Genomic DNA, 9379 nt, shown 5'->3' with positions numbered 1-9379 from the left:
CTTGTCAACTAAATATTAGCATAGAATTTTGATAGCTATTGGATTTTCTTCAATCCAAACCACTCATTTTTGTATATAAGTTAGAGGTTTTGGGCTAATTGAATATGCACATTTCCATATTCCATATACTTACAGCTTCTAGGATATTTATTTATTTTTAATTATTAAATACACTTAATATCTAAATAAGTAACAAGAAAAGATCAGAAAACTTAATCATACTACAATTTACCCTTGTATTTTATTAAATTTAAAATAGACTCAAAAGTAATAACATCTTTATTTTAATTTTCTGAGGTAAGACTAATGATAAGATGCTAAGAAAATAGTCCATGTGATACTATTTGGTGCAGATGGCATACAATTGAACAATTGTTCAATTTCATCAAGCCTGCCTACCCTCCCTAATAGGTCCATGACACAATGAAAATGCTCTAACATTACTTTCAATCCAAAGTCCACTTCCATTGAGATCAAGTAATCCAAACCCAATTTAGTATTCCCAGTGTGATTGCAAGCACTAAGAACACTGTTGAAAGATATTTCATCTGGATCAAATCCCTCAATCACCATTTTAACAAACAACTCAAGACTCTCTGTCCTGTGGTTATTAAGCGCAAATCCATGGAGGATTGTGTTCCATATCACTTTGTTTTTCTCAAACATCCCATCAAAGAGCTTAAAAGCGGTTTCTACACGTCCATTCGAGGCAAATGCAACTGTCATGTTTGTCCATGATATGACGCTCTTTAAGGGCATGATATCAAACATGGATTTAGCCTCAAGAACAAACCCATGCCTTCCATACAACTCAATGAAAAAGTTAAAGGAAGATTCACTCCATTCGGGCATCTGCTCCAGACAACTTTTCGCTCCATCCAGGTCCCCAGCTAGAGCGTGTGCTTTCATCAATGCATTTGACGCGATCAAGCTCTTCTTGGGCATTGAATCAAACAGCTCTTTGGCACGAACTGTGTCTCCGATCTGCGCATAAGAATCCAGCACCGCAACCAAAGCAACACAATCTTGGCACGGCATTAGATCATATGTGCGCTTTGCTTGCTCTGGGAGCCCATTCTCCGCAAACACACAAATCATCACAGTCCACGAAACGAGATTCCTCTCTGGCATCACATCAAACATAGATTTCGCTCTCTGAATCATCCCACTTTTCCCGTACGCAGCAACCATGGACGTATACGACACCATGTTCCGGACCGTCATACTCTCAAAAAGTTCCTCCGCCAACTCCAAATACCCTTTATGGGCATATGCTGCCAAGAGCGTACTCTCCGTCACAACGTCACGGTACGGCATCATACCGTAAACCTCTTGTACCTCACGTATATTCCCGTTTTGTGCCGTCCCCGATAGCAGAGAATTCCACGAAGAGACGTCCCATTCCGGCATAAAAAAAAGCATTTGCCGAGACTCTAGAATATACCCGTTTTGGGCATATGCAGTAACCATGGCGTTCCAGGACACTAGATCGTGCAGGGGCATGCCATCGAATATTCGCTTACAGCCCGCGATGTCGGTGCTGTCCAGGTAGGCAGTCATCATGATGGTATACGAGAAGAGGTTCTTGTCGGGGATGGCGCGAAAGGTCTCGAGTGCCGTACGGGTGTCGCCCCACCTGCCGTACATCTGGACGAGGAGATTGGCGAGGAAGAGATCCTCCCGGTGCTGTCGGGAGAGGTGGATCTGGGCGTGGATTTTCCTGCCGGCGAACACATCATTGCTGTCTCCACAGTGCCGGATGGCTGCCGCGATTTCGTCCCTAGAGCTTGGAAGAACAGCGTGGATCATGTCATGACCCACTCAATCACAGAAAAGTAATGGCTCCAAGTTCTCACCGGGATTTGTTCGCCGAGATCGAGCGCTGCAAAACTCTGGTTGATGCGAGAGAGATTCACGAGCGGATCAAATCGCTTCTTCCACACAATCTCTTCGCTGCCAACAAGCTGATTCAAGCGTACGGCCACTGCGGCTCGCCTAGCCACGCACGAGCCGTCTTTGATTCCCTGGGATCGAAAGATTCCTTTTCCTGGCACGCCATCCTCCTAGCTTACTGCAAAAATGACGATCTTAGAAATGCGAGGCTTCTCTTTGAGGAGATTCCACAACCCGGCATTGTCTCGTGGACAGTGCTGCTCGAGGCATATGCCCGGCATGGGCATATCAGAGAATCTAAGAGAATATTTGCTCGTATGCCAATGTGGGACGTTGTCTGCCACAATATACTTCTCACACTGTATGCAAAACATGGCGAGGTACAAAAGGCAGAGCTAGTGTTCAACGAAATGACCGAACGAAACCTTGTGAGCTGGAACTCCATGCTTTCTGTATATGCCCGTGACGGGCATCTGGTAAATGCCAAATTTCTGTTTGAGAGGATGCCGGTTCACGACTTAGTTTCTTGGACGTTGATACTTTCAGCGTACAATTCTGAAGAAGTACCGGAAAAGGAAGCCCTCTACAACAAAATGCCTGTGTTTGACTTGATATCAAGCAACATCGTTTTACGAGCATTTACCAAATCCGGGCAAATGCAAAAGGCCAGAAATTTCTTTGACACAATGCGGTATCAAGATTTTGTATCTTGGAACACAATTCTGGAAGGGTACTGCCAAGAAGAAAATGTATCCTTTGCTGAGAGCATATACGTGAATATGCCACAGATCGACTTAGTTTCTTCTACGCTTCTGCTCTCTGTATTTATTGAAACTGGACATATTGAAAAGGCAGAAAAACTTGTAGACTCGATTCCAACCCATGATTGTGTGTCATGGATCACTCTTTTTTCTGCTTATGTAAGCGAAGGTGATACGTTGCAAGCCAAGCGAATGCTCTGTGAACTACCAGAGCATTCTATTATCTCATGGAATGCCATGCTTGCCTTCTATGCTTCTGAAAATTTTGACGAGGCCAAGAAGATTTTTGAGGATTTACATTGGAAGGATATGACGTCTTATACCACCTTGTTGAAAGCATATGCCCAAATGGGATATATTGATGAAGCTCGTCGTTTATTTGAGGATATGCCTCAATATGACTTAGTTTCGTGGACGTGTTTGCTGTCATGCTATAATCAAGCAAATGATTTTGATTATGCAAGCCACATTTTTAACACAATGCCAGAGTGGGACCTTTTATCTGCAAATACAATGCTCTTAGCATATGCCCGGCATGGGTATTATCTAGAATGTGAGTTTTTGTTTCTTAGAATGGTAGAGAAGGACTTGAGCTCTTACAATGCAATGCTAATGGCCTTCTCACAAGGGAAAAACTTTGAGAAAACCTCCAATATCTTTGATACAATGCCACAATGGAATTTAGTTTCATGGGCAATCATTATATGGGCTTATTCTAAGAAAGGTGACTTTCAAAATGCTAGAATCATATTTGATGCTATGCCCACTAAGGACCTTTGTGTTTGGACTACCATGATAGGAGCATATGCCCAAGAAGGAGAGATGGAGGAAGCAAAGAGCATTTTTGACCAAATTCCAGAGACAGACCTTGTAGCCTGGACGACTATGATCACAGGCTACTCAAGAACAGGTCAGCTTGAATCGGCAAAACTCTTGTTCGATTCAATGGCAGTTCATGATATCGTGTCTTGGAATGCAATGTTGAGTGCCTATGCAATGAACAATCGCATTGAAGACGCTAAGGCAATGTTTGAGCAAATGCCGCATAGAGGGTTATCTTCTTGGAATTCTATGCTTTGTGGATATGTTCAAACTGGGCATATCGAGCAAGCCAAGGTTGTATTCAACTCCATGCCACAGCAAGATTCTATTTCTTTCAATGAGATTCTAGCCTGTGAAGACCTACAAACTGCCTTTGGGATGTTCCACACTATGTGCGGTGAGAAAACTGTAGTAACATGGAATGCCATGCTTGCTGCATATGCCCAATCTGGGGATATAGCTCTTGCAAAAGCGTTTTTCGACAAAATGCCTGAGAAAGACATTGTTACCTGGAACACGATGCTTGCTGCATATGCCCAAAACCGCCACTACCTTGAAGCGTTTGCTTTATTTGAGGAAGCGAAAATCTTGGACGTGACCGACCAGACGTGTTTTGTATCAGTTCTTATTGCGTGCAGTCGCTTGGGAGATCTTGAAAATGGAAGGAAGAATTTTTTCATGCTGGTTGAAAGCTACGGATTTGTGGCTTTGAAGCAGCACTACTCTTGCATGGTCGATTTAGTGGGAAGAGCAGCCTCTTATGAAGCTGCGAGAGATCTAATCGAGAACATGCCATTCGAGCCAGATTCCTTGGAGTGGACATGTTTACTGGGAGCGGCTCCTAAAACTCTAATCAAAGGAACCAATGTGCTCGCTAGGCTGGATGGAAAGAGAGCTGGAGCCCTGGCCCTTCTAGCAAATTCACTATCAAGTAGTCACTAAAATCAAAGGAAAAAACAAGACTTCTTTTCTCTAAAGAAAAAAGAAAATGCACCAAAAAGGCATCTGTTTGGGACAAGACGACGTTGATGTTTATGGAGTAGGACGGAAGAGAAAACGCGCTCTGCTTCCTTTTTAGACTCTACCAACAAAATCAAGGAGGATAAAAAGAAGAAAAAAGTTACAGGAGGGAGAGCAAATCAAAGGAAACATGCAGGCGGGCTCAAGCAAGAGCTTGACACCATCTTACATGTGAGTGTGTAGAATTTTAAAGCATTTTTACTGGGCTGCAAAGGACCCCCACAAGGAAGAACCAGACCAGAAATACAAAAGTAAATACAAACAGCTTCAATTCCATCTACCTACAACAGCAGCTGCCTCTTTTCATTCCCTTTTATCTTTTTTCTCTATTTTCTTTTCTCCCATTTTCGAAAATGGCAACAGCTGCAGATGCCTCCTCTCCATCCCCACTGGTTCCATTGCTCATTCTTGTGCTGGTGCTGGGAATCCTGATTATCCCATGGTATCTTACATTAGAGGGAGCAGAGGAGGAAGAGGAGGAGGAGAAATCATCAGAGATGTCACTCAAGCCACTCTTTTTGCTCCCAGTTCTCCTGCTCTTCCTCCTCCATTTCCTCAGCTCCTCCTCCTCCTCTCCCTCTCCCTCTGGCCCAAAGCTCAGCCCATCAAATCCAGGGATTTCACAGTCTTCACTCTTGGTTGGAGGGCTCATTGCACTGGTGCTGTTTCTGCTATGGTGTCAGTTCACAATCCAGTCTGCAATTCAGGGATCATGAGGGGAGCAGGGGGAAGCTTTGAAAGGTCAGAGCATCAGATCTATTTTCCAGATCAAGCAAGTGATAGAGGAGAAAGGATTTCTATATAGATCTGTGGGTGGAAGGAAAAGCAGGGGAAAGCAAAGAAAGAAATCAACACACTCAATGGCCACAACATAATTTGGGAATCAGTAAATGAGAGGAGAGATTCCTGTGAGCGCCTGAGGTGGGGAAAGCTACATTTTGCAAGTGGGGATATGGACCCTGCCCTTCAGTCAGTTGAGTCAGAAGTTTGGGGAAGTGTCAGTACATTTTCCACCTATGAGCATCCTAATTCCTCTCAATATGACACACATAATTTCTAGAACTTGTGTGAAGGCTCTGGAGGGTCAACCAAAATCAAGGACTTGTTTTTGTGGTATTCTAAAAATCTAAGGTAGCACTTATAGCTTGAGATTTTACAGTGTTTTTTTGGGTGTTACAACACCTACCTAGAGGCATAAAACCACTTAATTTTCACCTCTTCACTCACTTTCTCACTTGTGTTCTCGATCACTTGTGTAAACTAAGCTATCAGCTTGCAAGAATGTTTACAAGCAAAGAATAGGGAGCCTTTTCCTTGTGATCTTCTTGGGAGCTAGCAGCTGCCAGAGCGCTCTCTTCATCCAGCTGAATGCGGCAAGCAGCGAGCAAGCTCCTCCAGGCAACATCGCTTGCAAGGCCAAACCATGCCAGCATTCCCTTCGCATCTTTCACCTCTCCACTCCTGGCAACGAGATCAATCACACTGCCGTAGTGTTGGGGATCTGGAACAAGACCAAAGTCAATAGCCATGCTCGCCAAGCAGCTCAATCCATCGCTGAGCAATCCCGAGTGGCCAAATCCACTGAGCAAGCTCGTGAAGCTCGTCCCATCGGCGCTCAAACCTTCCAGGGTCATCTCTTGGAGGAGGCCAGTTGCCTCGCTGCAATACCCATTCTGGGCATAGATTCCAAGCATGGCGTTGCAAGCCACCAAGTCTCTGGCTGGCATCTTTGCAAAGAGTGTGTTGGCTTCACCAATATGCCCAGCTTGGGCATGAGCCAAAACAAAAGTCGTCCAAAGAACCATGTCCAGCATCGGGATCTTTTCAAAGACCCGCTTTGCCGATGGAAGATCTCCACTCGATAGTGATGCTGCAAGAAAATTCGCCCACGAGAGAAAATCACGACCCGGCATCGAATGGAAAACTTCTCGTGCTGCTTCCAGCTGCTTCGTCAAACCACAGACGAATCCCAAGGCATTCCAAGCCACCATGTTCAGCTGCGGCATCTTTCCAAACACGAGCTTTGTTTGGAGAGATTCCCCTTTGTGGGCATGGCAAGCAATGAGAATAAACCACGAGACAACATTGCCACAAGGAAGAGCATCAAAGAGCATCTTAACTTTCTCTAGATTCCCAAGCTGGGAATATCCGGCTAGAATGGCATTCATCGGCACAATGCCGTACATTGGCATCTTTTCGTGCAGCAGAATCTCGGCCTTGTCTAGCCAGCCACAGTGCACAAAGCCGCACAGCAAAATGTTCCACGAAAACTGATCCCTCTTCCACATCTTGTCAAAGAACTCTTTCGCTAGAACCGGTTCTTCGTTCCGTATGTAGGCACTCAACAAGACTCTACTCGAGAGAGCATCTTTGTAGAACATTCCGTGGTACATTTTCTCGGCTTCTTTGAGATGCCCATAGCGGGCATATGCCTGGAAAAGAGAGGTACAAACCACGGCATTGTGCTGGGGCATCCGGTCGTACACGTTTTGGGCCAAGCCCATTTGTTGTGCCTCGGTACAGGCCATGACCAGCGACGCCCACGCCACAATGTCCAGCTGAGGCATCTCTTCAAACAAAAACTTCGTCACTTCCAAGTTTCCCATTTGCGAGAACGAAGAAATCATCGAGTTCCACGCAACAGGCCCGCGGCACGGCATAAAGGAGAAGATTCCATACGCTTCCTCAAAATGCCCGTTTATGGCATATGCCGAAAGCAGCGCAGTCCAGGAATAAACGTCGTGAGAGACTATTTTCTGAAAGATATCCAAGGCTTTAGTTAACTTTCCACAGCGGGAATATGTCGCCAGCATAACAGTAAACGCCACATTGTCCCAGCAAGGCATCAAAGCAAAACACACTTCAGAAATCAGCATATACCCACCTTTGGCATATGCTGCAAGCATGGCAACCCAGCACAGAACATCTCTAAAACACATCACATCAAAAATAAGTTTTGCTTGTTCCATTTGACACGTTTGGGCAAATACACTCAAGAGGCTTGTGCATGACAAAAGATCTAAATGTGGCATTTTCTCAAACAAGTTCTTAGCTCTCTCTAGATGCCCAGTTTGGGCATATGCTTGGCACAAACTCTTCCATGAGACGCTGCTCCTCTGCGGCATCCAGCGGAAGAGATCCTCACCGTGTTGGACCAATCCAGCGCGAACGTACCCACAAACCATCGTGTTGAGCGACACAACGTCGTGAGAAGGCATTCCATCGAAGGCTCTTTTCGCGGAGGAGAAATCCTGGCGGTGGAGATAGGCCTGCGCGAGTGTGTTCCACGAAGACACGTCGCGCTGGGGGCTCTCGTCAAACACCGCCTTTGCGAGCTCCACCTGACCATTTCGGGCATAGGCTGCTATAGCGATGTTCCACGATAAGACACGCTGCCTTGACATACAAGTTAAATACAAGAAAGAAGAACCATTTTTTACAAGGTTGAATGTACAGCTTGTTCATCGTTGCTGGATGAATCAATGAGAAATAATAATGTAGCTATCTGCGGGACAAGAAAGGAAGAAGTTCTCTTAGTTTCGATCGATCGAGTATGAAGTTTTACCTGGAACTGTACAAAGATCAATGCTCCATGGTCACGTCCGCCTTGCAGACGGGGCAGAGCTTTGAATAGTTGAGCAGCCACTCGGAGCCGCAAGCTTCGTGAACGTCGTGCTTGCAAGGTAGGCGGGAGAGATTGTCCCCGCCAACGTATTCGTTCTGGCAGATGACGCAAGAGCTGGATAGAAAAGCCACAAAGAAAGCCCAAGTCAGAGGAGTGAGAGTGATCAGAGGGACTTACTCGGCGGAGCCGCCGCCGCCGCCATCTGAGAAGACGGTCCGGTCAAGGGAAGCCACCAGAGCTGGCGAAGCCACGCACTTCACGCTCTCCAGTTCTACGAGGCTCTGTGGAAGACGAGTGAGTCCCAAGCTCGAGAAAACTACGCGAAAAGAAAGAAGGGAAGTTACTTGCCTCATACGACATATCCAGTGAAACCGCAGTAGCCTCCGCGTGAGCGTAAGTCGGTTCATCACTCAACGAGAGAGACAAGGCTGCACTTCAAACCGTGAGAAGTTCTCTCGAGAAAAGGAAAAAAGATGAAGGAAGACAAACCAACAAGGAGAAGCGTGAGAAGTTTTCTCAAAACAAATAGAAGAACCGTGGGAAGGGAAAACGAAATAGACGAAGGAAGGCAAACCACCTTGATCAATGGAAGCAAAGAAGGCACTCAAACAAAGAAAAGAAAAAACCAAACAAGCAAAGAAGAGGGAAAGAAGTACCTTGCGAATTGCGACAACTTACCTAGAGCAATATCGAGCTCGTGAGATCCGCCGTATCGCAAGCGCAGCGCCTCCATCTCGAGCTCATCCCTCGCCAGTTGGAGCTCATCCTGTAGCAGCTCTCGCCGCGAGGGACGCCTGCTACGCCGCCTCGGCGCCGGCGCAAGGATCAAGTCCGTAGCTCCATCCTCGTCCTTGTCTTCGTCGAATTGCCCCCATCGCTGCTGTTCTATCCGCCGCTGCTCCGCGGCAGCTCTGCGCCGACGACCTGGACAGGCCCCTGGTTCCTACATTAGGCTTCTTGGAAGAGATTCCCATACCTTTGCCGATCGATCTCTCATTCCGGGTAGAATCTTGCGCGGCTGTCAAGAACAGGGTGAGTTGAGCACGAAATCTCGCGAAATCGGATTACCGACCAGATCGATTCATGGCGGCGTGGACTGGAATCGATTCCAGGAGATTGATCGCTGAGAGCGCGAGCGCCAAGATGGATTGAGTCGTACCTTCCAAGAAGCGCGCTGGGGTGTGCGCGTGGACAAGAGCCCTCGAGACACACGGGCTTCCTCCTCCTCATATATTAAAAAAGGATCCGAAGATCCAGG

General features: G+C 46.3%; 4 protein-coding genes across 4 annotated transcripts; 1 reads left to right on the top strand and 3 right to left on the bottom strand.

The window, feature by feature from the left end:
- Positions 1-219: 219 nt before the first annotated feature.
- On the bottom strand, positions 220-2059 carry LOC112349046 (pentatricopeptide repeat-containing protein At4g02750-like). Its single transcript, XM_024682635.1, has 3 exons — positions 1980-2059; positions 1857-1892; positions 220-1780 (listed from the first exon to the last, which is right to left on the bottom strand). The coding sequence occupies exons 1-3, from the start codon at positions 2057-2059 to the stop codon at positions 304-306; spliced, it is 1593 nt and encodes a 530-aa protein (XP_024538403.1). The 3' UTR covers positions 220-303.
- A 151-nt stretch (positions 2060-2210) lies between these two features.
- Positions 2211-4418, top strand: LOC9656854 (pentatricopeptide repeat-containing protein At4g02750). The gene has a single exon (XM_002977878.2). It carries the CDS (start codon positions 2211-2213, stop codon positions 4416-4418), a length of 2208 nt encoding a protein of 735 aa, XP_002977924.2.
- Positions 4419-5764: 1346 nt separating this feature from the next.
- LOC112349045 (pentatricopeptide repeat-containing protein At4g02750-like) lies at positions 5765-7900 on the bottom strand. Its single transcript, XM_024682634.1, has one exon. It carries the CDS (start codon positions 7898-7900, stop codon positions 5765-5767), a length of 2136 nt encoding a protein of 711 aa, XP_024538402.1.
- Positions 7901-7905: 5 nt separating this feature from the next.
- Positions 7906-9340, bottom strand: LOC9657576 (probable E3 ubiquitin-protein ligase HIP1). The gene is made up of 7 exons (XM_024682810.1): positions 9194-9340; positions 9098-9139; positions 8800-9045; positions 8470-8549; positions 8299-8402; positions 8062-8235; positions 7906-8001 (listed from the first exon to the last, which is right to left on the bottom strand). Exons 1-6 carry the CDS (start codon positions 9204-9206, stop codon positions 8079-8081), a joined length of 642 nt encoding a protein of 213 aa, XP_024538578.1. The 5' UTR covers positions 9207-9340; the 3' UTR covers positions 7906-8001; positions 8062-8078.
- Between the last annotated feature and the right edge of the window lie 39 nt (positions 9341-9379).

Source organism: Selaginella moellendorffii, unplaced genomic scaffold (genome assembly GCF_000143415.4).
Source record: "Selaginella moellendorffii unplaced genomic scaffold, v1.0 SELMOscaffold_35, whole genome shotgun sequence".
NCBI lineage: Eukaryota > Viridiplantae > Streptophyta > Lycopodiopsida > Selaginellales > Selaginellaceae > Selaginella > Selaginella moellendorffii.
Note: the sequence above shows the minus strand (reverse complement) of the source record. Positions and strands in the feature narration are given on the sequence as shown.